Raw genomic sequence first — 18,197 nt, 5'->3', positions numbered from 1 at the left:
TTTATCAAGAATGTGTTGGTACATTTTCCCATTCATCCTTCATTCAATTATATGAAGAATGCCAGTGGTGTATAGAGAAAAAACAGCCCGACACTATGATGTTCCCAGCACCAAATTTCAGTTTGGGTATGGTGTTTCTGGGGTGATATGCAGTACCCTTTCCCTCCAAACATGATGTGTATTGTGGCATCCAAAGAGTTCAATCTTGGTCTCATCTGACCAGACCATATTCTCCCAGTACTTCACAGGCAAATTTCATCAAACTTTAAACGGACTTCAACATACTTTTTCTTAAACAATGGCGTCTTGCATGGTAAGTGTGCATACAGGCGGTTCAGTGAATTGCTTATTGTTTTCTTTGAAACAGTTGTACCTGCTGATTCCAGGTCCTTCTGTAGCTCTCCACAAGTCGTCCTTGGCTCTTGCACAACCCTTTTGATCATTCCTTTTACTCCTCTACCTGAAATCTTAAGGGCAGCGCCTGGTTGTAGCCAGTTTATAGTGGATACTTTGGGATTATGGTCCCAACAGTGCTCACTGGAATCTTCAGTAGTTCTTCTCTAACCAGTGCTTTCAGTATGTTTTGAAAAATAAGGATGTGAATATCTTGAGAGAGCTCACGGTTTTACCTATTATGAAATGTTTCTTGTGTACACCTCGGTAATGAGACAGCGTTTTATAGGCCATCAGTTGGGACTGAACCAGCTTCTATTAGTTTGCAGGACTGCTTTCTATTTACTGACAGATTTCAGCTGGTGTCATAACTTTCCACGCCTTTTTGCACCTCCCTTTCTTCATTTTACATGTGTCATTTCTCATTCTTACACATAATTTATGGACATGTATGTTTGATTTCTTTGAATGTGTGGATTGTACGGGTTGTTACGACACATCACCATGAAAACTGGTCAATACTTATTTTACCTGCTCTAGCTTTCATACCCTACCTATAAGTCAAACCTAACAACACTGATTAAAGACAATAGTACTTTGAAACTCCCTTTGTCATCAGCATAAATCATTCATAAAAATATCATACTGGACAGTGGATTTGTTACCTAAACAAACAAACAGCTGTGAACCGTCCATACCTTTGAGAACGTGTTCATTCGCTCTTTGCTCCAGAGGATCTGCAGGATGCTGGCACATATGGGACAACAGGCTCCTGGATAAAGTTCAGAGAACATATTATAATAAAATGTAATGTCTTTATGTGACACTATCCTACTTGTACTGACAGTTAAAAGTGTTTCAGACATTTTTTGAAAACATTCATAAATTTCACTTTAACCACTTTACCTCACATCCACAGTCAACTTAGAATCACCAGTTAACCTAAAATGCATGTCCTGGCCTGAGGGAGCTGCAGTCATCATGCAGGCACAGGGTGAACATGCGCTCTCCACACAGAAAAGCCCCTGCCAGGAACCAGTCCTCACTACTGTACCACTGTACTGCCCATGACGCTACATAAATGTCATGTACACAGTGTAATTTTACCTGTTGGCTGACCCCAGTTAACCTTTTCATGTATGGTGCTGCTCCACTCACCGGGTGGAGTGACAGGGTGGCAGCCTGGAGTGGACAGACTTGGACATGAAACCAAACTGCAGGCTGAGTCAGGGGCCACGTCAGAGACAGCTCCCACAGCTCGGCAGGGGGCCTCATAGTCCACAGTGACACGGTCAGAATAGGCGCCACACACCGTGTTGTAGGTTTCGCCATTATGGCCACAGACTTGTTTTGGCTTTCTGCAGCCTTCCTGAGGACAGAACACACCAGGCACTATTTACATCATGGGAAGTGTATTTGATTGTGTTCTTTTTGTACTATACATACATACAACCAAAAGCTATGTTTAATGTACTGTTAGTCTGATAAAAAAAAGCACTAGACAAAACTAAAATGTACCTTTGTTGTGTTTTTGAAATGATTTCAAATGGACAAAACTGTGAGTCATCTTCGATCAATCAACAAGAAGATTTTGCAAATTTAAAAAAACAACAATGAAATAACTAAACTTCTTTTAGTTATCTTGATATTTCTTGAGTAAAAAAGAATAGAGTACAGAACAATACCAAACCAAAGAGTAAAACAGTGAAATGTCGGGGGCGTGGCTATGGCGCTCAACTGAACATATGGCTTTTGGTGAGCTCCCAGCGTAAAATCCTTAGAATTATACTTTTACTCCACGAACAGTGAAATTTACCACCTGTGGCCATTTAGTATAATATCAAGCAAAAATATGCCAGCGAAGAAGGCACTAAAATTAAAACTAACCCTTCTCCAAATGAGGAAGACGATGTATCGTATGCTAGTAGTCAAGCTAACTCAGCAGATGATGCTAGGCCTGAGCCACGCGTAGGCGAGAATACTGGAACGGCGCACAACATGGATGTCATTCAGATTCTCCACAAGATCAGAAATGACTTTTCCACAAAAATTGATGTGGTGCTGAAAGCCATACAGGACGTTAACAGGGACATGCAGGACTTCTCGGCACCCATGGATGAAGCAGAAGTGCAAATTAGCAATGTAGAAAACACAGTTAACTCAGGGAAAAACAAGTCTGATGCGCTTGTTAAACAAGTATCTCTCCTCACAAATAAACTCGATGAGCTCGAAAACCGCTCTAGCCAATCCAACTTGCAACTAGTTAACTAGTTAACATGCCAGAGAAAATGGAAGGAAATGATGCGGTGGCTTTCCTGGAGAAGTGGCTACCTGAGGCGCTGGGACCCGAAACATTTCCGACACCACTCTACATTGAAAGAGCACACAGGTTGTCTGGCCGGACACATCTGAATCGACCCAACACTCCGAGAGTCCTCATCGCAAGTTTTTAAACTTTCAGGATAAAGTCCAAGTGATGCGAGCAGCCAGGGCCAAAGGCAAAGTTACCTGTGGCGGAAGGGAGATTTTGTTTTTCCCAGATCTATAGGCAGAGCTACACCGGAGAAGGAGGTGTTTCGACAGGGTAAAACAACAGCTGAGATTGATGAACATACGCTACGGAATAATTTATCCAGCCAAGCTCCGAGTGTCGTCTGATGGACAGATACGTGAGTTTGAAACCCCAGCAGAGGCTGAGAAGTTGGTCCAAGGCCTATGTAACACACATAGGAAATCAACAGCATCTCTCTCAACCTTAAAAAAAAAAAGATACTAAGTGATACAATCATGAGTATTGTTAGGTTCAGATGACTCCAAATAAGAAGTTTAAATTTACTTCTTGGAATGTAAGGGGGATGGTAAAATTGACTAAGCTAAAGCAGGTTATTACCAGGCTTAAGCATCTGAAGTCCTCAATAGTTTTTATCCAGGAGACCCATCTACTCAGAAACGACTTGGTGAAAGTACAAAGGAGATGGCCAGGCAAAGTACTAGCGTCCTGTTTCCCCTCTGATTCTAGAGGGGTTATGGTGTTAATTCATAACTCAGTGCCCTTTCAGGTAAATAACACTATTTATGACAGAGCGGGTGGATTTTTGATGGTCCAGGGTACCTTCTTGAAAGAAAATATAAATTTGGTTAATGTCTACGGCCCCAATGATGACAACCCAATGTTCTTTGAGAATGTGTTTTTGTTAATGGCCACCCTTCCTGGTAAGATAATATTGGCAGGTGACTTAAATTGTACCTTGGACCCAAAGATTGATCGCTCGTCAGGGACAGATACCTCACATTCTCAAACAAGAAAGAAACTACTTCAATATATAGAAGATTTGAATCTCTGTGACCCCTGGAGGACTCAAAATCCTACCAGAAGGGAATACTCATGCTACTCTTCAACATTTAAAACCCACTCTCGAATAGATTATTTTCTTATCTCCTCATCTTTGTTACCTAGTGTAACTGACAGTATTTACGGTAGTATTGTTCTGTCAGATCATGCCCCAGTCTTGCTATTTTATAATGTTGTACAAGTGAACAGACACTCTTTTAACTAGCACTTACACCCTAAATGGTTACAAGATTCTGACTTAATAAAATTCATAGGAGAACACATTGATCTCTACTTCTCAATAAATAAAAATCAAACAAATGCAACCACCAGATCGGAAGCATTTAAAGCATATATTAGAGCACAAATGATAAGCTTCACCAGTTCTAAATTTAATAAATTCAGACTAGAGCAGGGCGATATGGCCAAAAATATTTATCACGATATTTATTTGAAAATTTGCGATAACGATATAACTGATGATATAATTGATGCGAGACAAAATACAACTCCACAACTTTACTAGCGCAAAAAACCCATCCATTTATTTTCACTTAAACAAGCAGCTGTTTTTTATGTGCATTAAAGCTATATAAAAATTTAATAGTGCAAATGCAAATTCCTTGCTGAAAGTTTAACCAAAAGGCATTTCCAGTAGAAATGGGCTGATGTATCCTGAGCATAACCATGTATAATATCCACTGACGTTAAAAAGAGGTGCTTTGCAACATTAAACTGCAGTGTGCCAAATAAAAAAGTCAAATACATATTTTTCGGACCATAAGGTGCACGGGATTATAAGGCACATTAAGCGAAACAAAGCAGTCAGATAAATCAAACTTTATTCAACTCATTCTTCTTGCTTCCTCCACTTCTGTACCATTGATTCATTAATGCTGTATTCTATCACAGCTGCTCTATTCCCATGTTGTTGCAGTATATTAAGGACTAACCTGGTATTGTGGATGGATTATCTCAGTTGTTCTCCTGACTAAAGTTTGGTCCGTTTACAGCATCCTGCTATGCGATTGCATTTGTCTCTAACCATCAGGAACCTTCACGTTAACTTTTATTGAGTGGAAAAAAGTTAGCGTTCATCCTCCAGCTTCACTGTTTATGTTATGCTAACATAGCTGTTGTGCTAGCGATCACGTAGCACATCATTACATACCAGCTAGCCCAACTTCAGTAACCTTACAAACGTCACTGCTGTTTAGTTTTCTGTCTTCATTTATGTTGGAAGTGATAGCAGAGCTGTACGTTTGAATTTTTTCAGAAATCTCTCAGTTAGAACATGCTATATCATGCTTAGGTAACTGGCGAAACTTCCTTTAACTTCTAACTCCGTTGAATGTAATAAATTCTGTTTTCATGGATGCCTAGATGTTAAACTTAATTGTTACACCTGGTAAAACACCAACGCTGATCTTTTTATTAAAGGTGAAAGAATTTAGACAGTTTTTAACTCTCAGTGTGCCGCAGTGTTCGTTTGACTTGATGGAGTTTAGGACCCAGATTACTCCCAGATTTACGAGCACCTTAGTCCAACAAATACGGTAATAACGACGGCCCGCTTGCATGTTGTACAAATAAATGTGCTTTGGTGGGTATCTGACAGACAAACACCAAACCAGTTCCACACCACTGAAGTTGCACCATTTTTACAAACCAATTCTGGTTCATCCGTTTCATTCAACGATCCGCTTTCTCCCTTCTCATTCTCCATTGCCGCCGTGCTTTTTCGGCCATGTGTGTATAAAAACAAAGGCACTGTGCATGCGCGTTTTACCCATCTATCGCGATATGTCATTTTCTTATCGTTGCCTAACATTGTACCGGTATTACCATGAACGGTATAATATGGCTCAGCCCTAATTCAGACAGACAATGAATGAATTGGACTCTAAAATTGGAGAACTAGAGAGAGAGGTTATTAAAGACGATTCGAGACAAACTAAACAGGAGCTACTCACCCTTAAAGCAAAATATGAGGAGCTGTCCTTGTTTAAAGCTGAAGACAGTCTAATTAGATTGAAACAAACTTTTTATGATCAGGGTGAAAAGGCGGGTAAATTGTTGGCCTGGCAGATTAAGAAGCTGACTAAAAGACAAACCAAGGCAATGTTTATACAACAAAAGTATGATTTTGCATTTTTTTATACATATATATTTATTTTAAATGGTACAATACATTACCAGTACCTTAAAAATCCACTGTCCAGAAGCAGGTGTGATAATATTAAAATACAGAAAAAAAATTAAAAGTAATGTGAAATTAAACACCGTGGCTCTCGTCACTAAGTATTTAAGTCAATACCTCATATAATATCAAAATATGCAATTGAAAATGTATTTTTACACATTTTTTACGTGATTAAAATCGTGTCCAGAGTTTTTGTGAACACCACCAGGAATTATTGTGGGTAGCTTACACTCTGAGGACCCCTTTACCACTTCCTGTTTGATACACATGCCATGAGGTCACTGCTCTGATAATTTTTTTTTTTTTTAATTTCATTTATGGCACACCTTTCTGATAAAACTCTGTGTCACAGCCATAGTGCGTCAACATCAAAGTCAATGTAATGCAAGATTTAATTATTTTGTTTTGTAAAAAGAGCTTCATTTAGGTAGATTGTAGAGGCCATAAGCAAATGATGAAAAACAAGATGGCTTCTGTCAGAAAAACATGTGTTATGAGAGAAAGTAGGATATTTTGTCAGCACCATCAGGATGTCTGTCTGACGGTGTTGACCCTTTTTCTAATGGTGTTGACAAATGCCACAAAAGTGTGCTATTCATCAATTATATTAAGTTATTTTTATTAATATTTCAGTCATATTACTTCCTGTGTATTTTACTGATATTTCTGCTTTACAGACGTGTCGAATATTATTGAATTTGCCTTATCTTGAATCTCACTGTTTATGTATACTTTATTAATCTTGTAGGAAAAAGCTTAGTCCTCTGCATTTAACCCATTCACTCAGTGATGCAGTGGGCAGCTACCAATCCAGGATAGCCGCTGTTTGTTGGATTTGAACGTCCAACCTTCCGATCATGTGGCATCTACTGAGCTAGCTGTGCCCCGAGAGCTGGTCTTTAAGTGATGATGCCCAAACTACTCTGTGTTTATTAAGCCTGTTGTGCTGTTAAAATGTTTTAATGCCTTTTATCTTGTTCTATTACATCTGAACAAGCCCCTAAAAACAGTGAGTGATCACTGTTGGCCTAACCATCAGAAACCCTTGCATGAACTTTTATCAAAAAAGTTAGCGTTCATCCTCCAGCTTCACTGTGTTTATGTTATGCTAACATAGCTGTGTCGCTAGCGATCACGTAGCACATCATTATATACCAGATAGCCCAACTCAGTAAGCCGACAAAAGTCACTGCTGTTTAGTTTTCTGTCTTCATTTATGTTGGAATGTAGGTGGAAACCAGCGAGCTAACTTCTAACTCAGCAACACTGATCATTTTATTAAAGATGAAAGAATTTAGACAGTTTGTAACTCTCCGTGATGCCGCAGAGTTCCTTTGACTTTGGGATCTGCAGCAGAGTTTGGACCTGGAAACGGCTAATGACATCAGACTTAAAGACCGGATAGCATCTCTATTGCTTAATACATAATTGTGTTGTGAATATTCATCCTTAATCTGTATAAATGCATATGGTTCAGAAAAATTATAGTAATTACAAAATGGTACATTTCAGGCTAGAATGGCAAAGGGGAACCTGTCAGTAGAGGAACGAAAGAGAAGGAACAGGGAGTGTCAAAAAAGGAGAAAAAAATTAACAGCCAGCCTGAGTTGAAGAAAGAGTTTCTCATAAAGGAAAGGGAAAGATGGAGAAATAGAGTGAAAGAGGGAAAAATAAAGAACATAGTGATCTGAAAGAAAGAGAAAAAAGGCAGAAGAGAAGGTTTTGGAAACAAGCACAGAGAAACATAAGGAGAGAAAGTCCAGCAGGGTCTAAACACACAACCACAGAGTACTTTAGGAATCAAGGAGTAGCAGGTACTTGCTGGTGAACTATTAAGATATAGAACTTGACATGTGCAAAAACAGAATTGTTATGATGTGTCTTGTGATATTACATAAATTGTTAAACTTTAATGGTCATTTTGAAAGAAATAATATCTTGTTTTCTACTAGTGTGTCACCACCGTCAGATTTGTGTCACCACCGTCAGCACCTTGTCAACTCCATAATATGGATTTTTTGTTTATTTTTCTCTTTTGAAGAACCATATATTTTCCTCCCTTATGATCTTCCAATAAAAATACGTAATTTTCTCAATAAATGTGTAATTTGCATGCTGCTAAATATGATTGTTTCTTATAGAGATTAAATACAAGCTTCTGAAAATATGTATGACTGTAACTCTAATAATAAAAAGACAAAACAATCTTACTTTTAACCCTTTAAGACCTACCATAGAACCAAGTCCACCAGAGTTATCTTTATATATTTACATGCTGTAGTGCCATTTTTGGGAGCATTTCAAGCTGCTATACATCAATACAACCGTTATAGCCCAAATTTTAATCATATGTATGCATTAAGTCCATAGTAACTACATAAATTGCAAAAAAGTGCAATAAACTACAAAAAATTGAAAATCATTTTTGTTTTGATTTTTACATATATTTATAGTTTAATTTAATTTAAGAGGTTTATTCTTCAAAACTGTAAATACAAAAAGTTGCACAAAATAGTTTCTAACAACAGGAAATGTATTTTGAGTGCCTTCATAGTTTTATTTTTGAGATACACCAATTTTTATGTCCTGCTGGAAAAACGAAAAGAAATATTATAATGCAAATTTGCAAAAAAACAGCATGTACATCAAAATAAACTATTTTCAGCAGTGCAATTTGAGTTCTAAGCATCCCAGAAACTATTCAGAAAAGCATAAAGTCAAACATGACTTTTAAAAACACCAGTATAGGTTTATAAGGCCCCGAAGGTAAAAAACTAAATTTTCCGCAACAATGATGTCACTTCCGGTTTCCGGCAGGTAATGGCAGACATGCGATAGTTCGTGCTGACGTCTGTTCCAACGTAGGAAGTGTTATGAACAGCTGATCGAATCGGCAAAGCGTGTTTCTGGAATATTATGTTTTTGTTGCTCCAAGTGCTTTTTATGCTATTTTTGCAAAGCTGTGTGTGGAAGGAAACCGTGACCTAGGACAAGCTGATGGCATAAGATGTAAGTACAACTCCTCCGGTTTCATATGCAAAAAAATTATTGCGCTAGCTTATGTGGTTCCAGTTCTACAGGGATTTAAAAATAGTTATGCAAAACGGAGCGTGCCCGCTCCAACCGGTTGTAAAGGGTTAAACGTGGTATAATTAGTTTGAAAACATATGTGCATAAACAGTAGAACAGAGAAGCTACTAATAGTCAAAATTGCTGAAACAACTTAATTTAAAATATATATATTTGCATTTCTTTGTGTCTGACAGTGTTGACAAAAACCTTGCACTTCTCCAGCAAAAACATAAATTATTAAAAAATGTTACACCTGGGAGATTGTACCAAAACATGGTGAAACAGCCAAAACTTTGTGTAACAATTATATGTAAATATGTTTTTGAAAAATAATAAATAATAATAATAAAAGACTAGTCACTCAGTTTTATAACATGCTGGTTGAGAAGCATAGAGACACCTCAGACAATAAGCGACAGGAGTGGATACAAGACTTACAAGAAGATATTTCACCCATCGAGTGGAGTAAAATGTCTTTAAAGACACACACCCAAACCATCAACACCCGATTGAGAATGATTCAGTTCAACTGGATAATGCGAACATATGTCTCCCCTGTAAAACTAAATAAATTTTATCCTAATATATTGGACATGTGTTATAAGTGTATCGATCACAAGGGTCCATTGTACCACTGTTTGTGGGAGTGTGAAAAGATTCAAAAGTTTTGGTGCTCAGTGTTAAAATATATTTCTCAGATCATCCTGTCCCGTTAAGTCCAAAGGTCTGTATTTTAGGCATTTATTCAGATGACTGTAATTTAGCTCAGACAGAGAGAAAGATGGTTGACCTTTGCTTACTCCGGGCCAAACGTTGCATTGCAATATGCTGGAAGAATGTTGGTGGCCCCTCTTTTGACCAATGGTTAAACACTGTATCATCAAGTTTAGTTCTTGAGAAACTGACCTATGTGGTTAGGAAAAGATCATCAGAATTTTTTGACATTTGGAAGATGTTCCTGGAGCTATTAAAGACTGGGGATGTTGAGAAACTGGAGAGAGAATAGTTAGGCTGCAGTAGGCCTAGGTTGCTGGGGACTCCCCATGATGCACTAAGAGGACTCAATGTCACCTGATCCAGCCCTAACTATATGCTTTATCAAAAAGGAAAGTTTTAAACCTAATCTTAAAAGTAGAGATAGTGTTTGTCTCCTGAATCCAAACAGAGAGACCGTTCCACTTTTCAATGCCCTGTTTACGGTTTACAAACACCCCAGCGCTCTGAGACTGACCTGCTCAGTTGGGGTGATAGAATACTACGAGGTCTTTAAGATGAGATTCACAGGGAGCCAGTGAAGAGAAGCCAATATGGGAGAAATATGCTCCCTCTTTCTAGTCCCTGTCCACTTTTGTTGCAGCTGACTGAAGGCTTTTCAGGGTTTTTTATTTTATTTATTTATTTTATTTGCTTGTGTTGAACCTTAGGTTAGGGCCTAACTGAGAGCATAAGTAAACCTTCACGGAAGTCCTTCTAATACTGAGAGGCTTTTAGCTTTAATAACACTGAAGACGTCACATGATTAAGTCTCCTGCTTAAAATAAAGTGACAGAAACAACAACAACAAACAACAGCAGATTCTGAACTCTTAGCTCAGCAATTTCCAGTTTCTCAAGGTGAGGACAATCCCCCTGAAACCTTCTGTCTGAACCTTTCTGTGGAACATACCTGGCAGCGGCCCATGTAGGCCAAGATTTTTCCAGCCTGGTGCAAATGGCACAGACTGCGGTGGTCGATGCCCTCAGTGTCGCAGGCTGGGTCCTCGCTGTTCTTGTCGCAGGTTGCCGCGTGCCCGACGCACTCATACTGCGGACAGTCCGACACGTCACTCAGACACACGCGATACTTTGGGATGCACCTGCCAAAGCACACATAAACATATAGTACCACGACAAAGTATTTGCCCCTTGAGTGCCCCTGATTTCTTAGTCTGTTACATATTTGCCACACCTATATGTTACAGGTCATCAAAATAAATATAATTACATTAAAGATGCAAGCTTTAATCACATATGGGCAGATTAGCCTGGATAACTCTTTCCCCTTTAAAAATGAAATAATCATTTAAAATGTGCTTGTGCTAGTGTGACCACTAAGTCAAATGTATGCAAAAAATCATCACAAAGGCAAATCCTTTATCACAGCACGGCATGTATATAACTCCATTCTGTTCTTTAAGGAACTATGTGTACGCAATTTCCAAAGCTGCAATAAAAAGAGCAAATGAACAGGAGCAAACCTTTTTCTTCTGAACACACAGAACCTTGCTCTATTACCATAGCAACTGAAAAGTCTTCAAGGCTGGGCGAATCATGTGTTATACACACCTGAGGTGGATCACTCACTGCATTGTTTACTCTGAGAAAGCAAAGAGCTTCAGAGCTCGCTCTGTGTGTGTGTGTGTGTGTGTGTGTGTGTGTGTGTGTGTGTGTGTGTGTGTGTGTATGTGTGTGTGTGTGTGTGTGGTCATTTTAGTTTAACATTTTATTACACCATTGTTGCACCAACACAATGTGAACCAAATCAAACTGAGCTATTGTATCACAATCAATGCTGTTTTGCAGTTCTTGTTGGTCTCAGCATCTTTTACAGATGCGTCACAAATACATAATTTGATTTTAAACGTGCTGATCTTGTATTAGTAACAAAATGAAGAAGGATACAGTTTTAAAATAGATTAATCAATAATAATTATAAAGTTATTTGCTCATAATTTGATTATTAGCTTAGATGAGACACATATCTACTGACAGCCAAGCTGATATCAGAAGGTTCTAGGACAGAGCCATATGAATAAACTGGAATCCTTATCTCTACTGAACAGTCTTGTTAATCTGCTTGCCTATTGATCACGCTTCCACTTGTACTTGTGCTATCATCAGTTTGTGTGCTGGAGGAGAAAAAAACAGCATGAATATGAACATAACTGGTGTCCTGTCAGTGCTTGTTGTTGTTTTGGTGTTTGTGTGTCTCTTTCTCTCTCTCCATCTCCTCCTCAATCCTCTCCGCCTGGGCGGTACTCCTTTGCAGCTTCCTGCCTTTGACCAACACTCTTATGCCTGGCCTGTGTGGCCCAAAGGTCGCACCCACCAGTAGTGGAAGGGGTACTGGTGTGGCTCTCATTCTCCTCGGCGCCTCATGACTCCAGCTAAAATCACCATGGAGACGTCCCTCACAGTTTCAGTTTCACTGATGCCTCCCTAACGCACAAATTAAACATCTGCATAGAAGCACTGCCCCGTGTACTATAAGTCACTTTTCTAAATGGCCAACACCTGCCAGATATCACTCACGTAACTGAACCGGTCGCTCTCACCCTCCCTGGCAGCCACTCTGAACTGATCAGTTTTTCCGTGTTCAAGACTCCTCTCACTCCGCCCGTTTTAGGTTATCCCTGGCTCCAGCAACACGATCCCAATATTGACCGGAGGAAAGATTACATCTCTGGGTGAGGAGATGATTGTCACATGAACTGCTTTGAGTATTTGGTGATGCCATTCGGGTTGGAGAACAAATTCTTTGTAAAAGGGAAGAATTGTGAATTCCATGTGAAAACTGTCTCTTTCCTGGATTACATCACTGAGCAGGGGAATCTCAAGCCTGATCCGGTTAAAGTTCAAGAAGTATTTGACTGGCCCAAGCCTTCTAATTGAAAACAACTCCAGCGCTTCATAGGATTCACTCATTTCTATCACTGTGTATCACACAATGTTTGTTTCACACATGTATGTTTCTGCCAGCACTACCTCAAAACAAGTCAAAGAGCTCTCCCCCCATTGGCCTGCTTCAACCTTTGCCAACCCCTGTACGACCCTGGTCACACATTGCCCTTGACTTCGTGACCGGTCTACCTTCCAGGAACACGGTAATTTTGACTATCGTTGATTGCTTTTCTAAAGTTGCTCACTTTGTGGCCTTATCTAAACTCCCTACAGCTCTGGAAACAGCCCAACTCTTCACGAACCACATCTTCTGGCTCCATGGGATCCTTTGGACATCGTTTTTGACCGTGGTTTCAGTCCCTTACATTCATCATCTGCGCAGGTTTTGCTGCCTATGGAGGGCCACCCGAGCTGCTCTCCTTCCAACCAAGGAACAGAACAAGCAGCTGGCAGACCGACATCGACCCCTGCACCTCCCTATTAGCCCAGCAGAGGTTATGGCTCTCCACAAGGTATGTTCCCATCTGGAAAGATTCTAGAAAACTGGCTCCCAACCCTCCTAACCCTGTTTCTGTCTGTCTGAAGTTACCTCGCAATATGCACATGCATGTTGTCTTCCAGCTCAAACTTTACCTCTCCAGTCCCATTGTGACTGGACCCTCGAGCGAGTGTGTCGTGAGTGAGCGTCAGCATAGATTGCGATTTGGACCTGTGGGTGACTGTCTTGGTGAAGAGTTTTTGGACGTGTTTCCCTTTCCTTTATTCCCTAGAGCCCTTTCCCCTTCGCCACTGTATAAAGCACCAGGTGTCAGTCTGTAAATAAATCCACTTTAATCGTAACCCTTCAGAGTCCTGCAGTTTGAGTCCTGCGTTTGCAATATGTTTCAAAGTAATGTAAGGTACTGCATTACTTTCACGTTAAGTGTTCTGTGTAATGTGTGTAAAACATAATTTTTTTGAGTAATGACCCAACACTGATCACAACAAAGAGGGGAAATGCCTCCTGTCACGGGTCTCTGACCCAGCGTTTTGTGCTTTATTTTGTATTTTTGAGTCTTTTATGTTAAGGTTGTAATTACAAGTTCCTTTGTTACTCTTATTTAGGGTTTGGTTGAGTTTTGGTTCGCCATTATTATTATCTGTCTCATGAGTTTTTGTGTTTTGTTTCTTGTCTAGTTTGTTATGTGTTTTAGGTCTGTGTGTTCCCTATTGTCAAGCTTCTGCTGTCATTTCTGCGTCCCATGTTTCCTGTTTTATTTTGGAGGAGTCTACTGTGCTGTTGTCGTTGTATTTAGTTTCTCTTCCCAGTAGCCTCATTAGGTTCATGTGTATCAGCTGTTTCCTTATGTGTTTTCACTTCCTGTAATCACCCCTTGTGTGTATTTAGTCTGTGTTTCTGTTCACTCATTGTCAGGTTGTCTGTTATACCCATCAGTTTTCACAGTCAGTCATAGTTTGTTCATAGTTTCATGTTTGCAACTGCCTTCAGCCTGAATAAAGGCTCACTTTGTGTTGAAACTAGCTATACCTCCTTGCATCTGCTTTTGGGCCCGTTCACAAAATACCCCGGCGCAGTCCGCCGTGACAACCTCCAACATGCACAAACATTTGACCACACAGCATGCAGTTAATTTGCATGAATGTAATGTCTTCTAGTGGTGAAGCAGACCTAAAGACCACCCAAGCATGTCTGTGGTCCCCACATGCTTCAAAAGATCCACCATCATCCCGGTGCCCAAGAACAGCAAACCCTCATCCCTGAACGATTACCGGCCAGTTGCGCTGACCTCGGTAGTAATGAAGGTGTTTGAGAGGCTGCTGAAGAACATCATCTCCTCCTCCATCCCAGACACCACAGATCCGCTCCAGTTCGCCTACCGACCCAACAGATCCACTGAGGACGCCATCGCCCACGTCCTGCACACCACCCTCAGCCACGTGGACAAGAAACAGGGTAACTATGTGAGAATGCTGTTTGTTGATTACAGTTCAGCGAGATGCCGGACTAGAGCAACGCAGATACTGAAGGACCCGTCCCATCCTGGCAACAAACTGTTCCAACTTCTACAATCTGGTAGAAGGTTCCGCATCATCCGGGCAAGGACAGAGAGACTCAAGAGGAGCTTCTATCCCCAAGCCATCCGGGCCCTAAACCAACCCCCCCCCCCCCCCCCCCCCCCCCACACACACACACACACACACCCGCCCTCTCACATCATCTATAATTGACTGAGACTCTCCTCCAGACACTCAATTCCTTTAACTTTAAATATGTTTATATTGTCCATTCTGTAAAATAGTCAGATGTCTATTCATATTAATGTACAGAATTCACCTGCTTGCTGCTACTACTGCACATTCACCCAATGTATATACTATATATATATATATTTATAATGTTATTCCTCTACCCCCCCCCCCCCCCCCCCCCCTTTTTTTTTGCACATGTTGAGGAGCGTGTCAGGATACATTTCACTGTGTGTTATACTTGTATAACTATGCATGTGACAAATAAAGAACCTTGAACCTTGAACCTTGAAATAGCTGAGCTAAGGGAGCTGAGGGAGGTGAGAATAGAGCTAACGAGTTGAATCTGTTTTTCAATAGATTCGACACCACAGTGTCTGCTCACACCCCCACAACCTCACCTGTGGTCAGCCTGGAACCCAGAGCCACACCACTGTGCCAGCCTCTCTCTTCACATGGTGCTGTTGCCTCCTGTGAGATTCCTGACACCCCTCCCCCACCCATCACCTTCACTCAATACCAGGTTGAGATGCAAGTGAGGAGACTTCACTCAGGCAAGTCTGCTGGACCAGACGGAGTGAGTCCCCACGTCCTCAAGGCCTGTGCCCCCCAGCTGTGTGGAGTCTTTCATAAACTGTTTATGCTGAGTCTGAGTCTGCAGAGGGTACCAGTGATGTGGAAGACATCATGCCTCGTCCCTATTCCAAAGACGCCATGCCCCAGTGGCCCCCAGGATTACAGGCCCGTGGCACTGACCTCCCACATCATGAAGACCCTGGAAAGGCTCATCCTGGACCAGCTGCGACCCATTGTCAGACCACATCTGGATCCCCTTCAATTTGCTTACCAGCCCCGTCTCGGAACAGAGGACGCCATCATCTACCTGCTAAATCATGTCTACACCCATCTGGACCAGCCAGCGAGCACTGTGAGGGTCATGTTTTTTGACTTTTCCAGTGCTTTCAACACCATCAGGCCGACCCTCCTGGGTGATAAGCTAACAGCGATGCAGGTGGATGCTTCTCTGGTGTCCTGGATTGTTGATTACCTGACAGGAAGACCACAATATGTACGTCTCCCACAGTGTGTGTCTGACAAGGTGATCAGCAACACAGGGGCACCACAAGGGACTGTCCTCTCCCCCTTCCTCTTCACCCTCTACACCACAGACTTCAGCCACTGCACAGAGACCTGCCATCTTCAGAAGTTTTCTGATGACTCTGCAGTGGTTGGATGCATCAGCAGGGATGATGAGACGGAGTACCAGGCTGTGGTCGACTCCTTTGTCACGTGGTGTGAGCAGAATCATCTGCAGCTCAACGTGGCAAAGACCAAAGAACTGATCGTGGACTTCAGGAAGACCAGGAAACACTTGACCCCTGTTTCAATCCAGGGGGTCAGTGTTGACATTGTGGAGGACTATAAATACCTTGGAGTACACATTGACAATAAACTGGACTGGGCTACAAACACCACAGCACTTTACAGGAAGGGCCAGACTCACCTCTATTTTTTGAGGCGACTGAGGTCCTTCAACATCTGCCAGAAAATGCTCAGGATTTTCTATGAGTCTGTTGTGGCCAGTGCGATCCTCTATGCTGTGGCATGCTGGGGAGCAGGCTGAGGGTCGCAGATGCCAACAGACTCGATAAACTGATCCGTAAGGCCAGTAATGTTGTTGGGATGGAGCTGGACTCCCTCAAGGTGGTGTCGGAGAGGCAGATGTTGTCCAAGATAAAGACAATGTTGGATAACACCTCCCACCCACTCCATGACATGCTGGTCAGTCACAGGAGCACGTTCAGTGAGAGACTGAGATTACCGAAAAGCACCACTGAACGACACAGGAAATCATTCCTGCCTGTGGCTCCCTGTACAACTCATCCACCTAACACACTGTTTACTGCAGCAGCTACACCCTTCTTGCACATGTTCTTTTTCAGCTATTTATTAATAGTGACTTTTATGTATATATATGCCTGTATATGTTGTGCTATTCTTAGTTAGTGTATTGTCTGTCTTTGTTAATGTTTGTTTATAATGGAGCACTGTAACAAAAAATAATTTCCCCTAGGGATTAATAAAGTATTCTGATTCTGATTCTGAAATAGAACTGACAAGAGAATCGATAAGGAATTGAATTGATAAGTGATGTTGATAATGGAATCAGAATTCCTAAATTCTTATCAATTCCCATCCCTAGTTGGGACAAGGACAGAGAGCAAGTAAAATGTACTGAACCCACCTCTGGTTTCTCTGGCAGGGTTTGCTGGCACATGGTTTACTGAGGTGGCACGGGCCAAAGACAAACTGACTGTCCTTGAATCCCATACATCGAGCAACGCAGGCACTGGGATATGTCCGCCCATTAGAGGCACACACTGGAACAAAGCGGTCCTGGCAGCTACAGGGAAGACCTAAGGGAGGGCAGAGGGAGACAGAAACCACTATTTCACTGAGAAGCATGACTTATATACAACCAAGAGTTAACAGAAAGCTAAAAAAAACAATCCGCTTTAAGGAAAATAACCTGTTAGGGTTGTATTCTAATCCATTATACTCTCCAAAGTAGATGCAAACATCTCAGAATACTGGGGTTTAGTTCTGTCCATGCTTTGCTTTTTAGCCCACTGGATGCAATTTTAGCAATCTAATCACAAACCCTTATCTCTTTAATTATTTTGGTGAAAAGTGAATTTAATTCATGTTGAAATAAAGCTACAACATTACAATACTTTCCAGAAGCACTGTATCACACATTTATTGGGAATATATAGTCCAGGTATACCTGATGAAGTTCAGATGGAAATAAATGTTGTAATTTTATAAATGTACAAGCAGTAAGTGAGGCAGTTCGTAGGAATTGTATTTAATTATTTTTATTGTCTTTTTTTCCTTCAAGCTGCATGATGCCCATTCAGGTGTGCAGAAATTTTTGTGGGGAAAAATAGTCAGAGGCCACAACAGTTATGAAGAGGCTTTTACCAGGCTGTAAACTGCAAATTTTCAAGGCTAAAAAATTGGTATTTTAAACCTTTGTTTAGTTTTGTGCTTTGACATCGGCTTCCTGCTGAGCTCTGGATGTTACTGCGTGGAATATTCTTGGACAAGTGTGATTTTTCTTTTCTTCAACACTGAATTTGGGGATAATCCATCGTACATGTCTAACATGTTTTAATAACCAACAAAAGCCACTTTTATATCTTATATTTAATAAAATAATATTGCATTAACCTGTAACTGTATCATAAAAACCAATAAACAGATCTAGTAGTTCATTATCAGAAATGTC

The 18,197-nt window shown here is 40.9% G+C and overlaps 1 protein-coding gene across 1 annotated transcript in view; it reads right to left on the bottom strand.

The window, feature by feature from the left end:
- The window catches only part of reck (reversion-inducing-cysteine-rich protein with kazal motifs), a 73,884-nt gene that overhangs the window by 7,716 nt on the left and 47,971 nt on the right, over positions 1–18,197 (bottom strand). Inside the window, exons 16-19 of the mRNA XM_063484533.1 lie at positions 17,151–17,322; positions 10,665–10,854; positions 1,552–1,762; positions 1,092–1,165 (exon numbers count right to left, since the gene is read on the bottom strand). Coding sequence (XP_063340603.1) covers positions 1,092–1,165; positions 1,552–1,762; positions 10,665–10,854; positions 17,151–17,322 — 647 coding nt within the window. The remainder of the gene's footprint in view (positions 1–1,091; positions 1,166–1,551; positions 1,763–10,664; positions 10,855–17,150; positions 17,323–18,197) is intronic.

The sequence above is a fragment of the Pelmatolapia mariae genome, linkage group LG9 (genome assembly GCF_036321145.2).
Source record: "Pelmatolapia mariae isolate MD_Pm_ZW linkage group LG9, Pm_UMD_F_2, whole genome shotgun sequence".
NCBI lineage: Eukaryota > Metazoa > Chordata > Actinopteri > Cichliformes > Cichlidae > Pelmatolapia > Pelmatolapia mariae.
The sequence above is the reverse complement of the archived record's forward strand: the minus strand, read 5'-3'. Positions and strand labels throughout refer to the sequence as shown.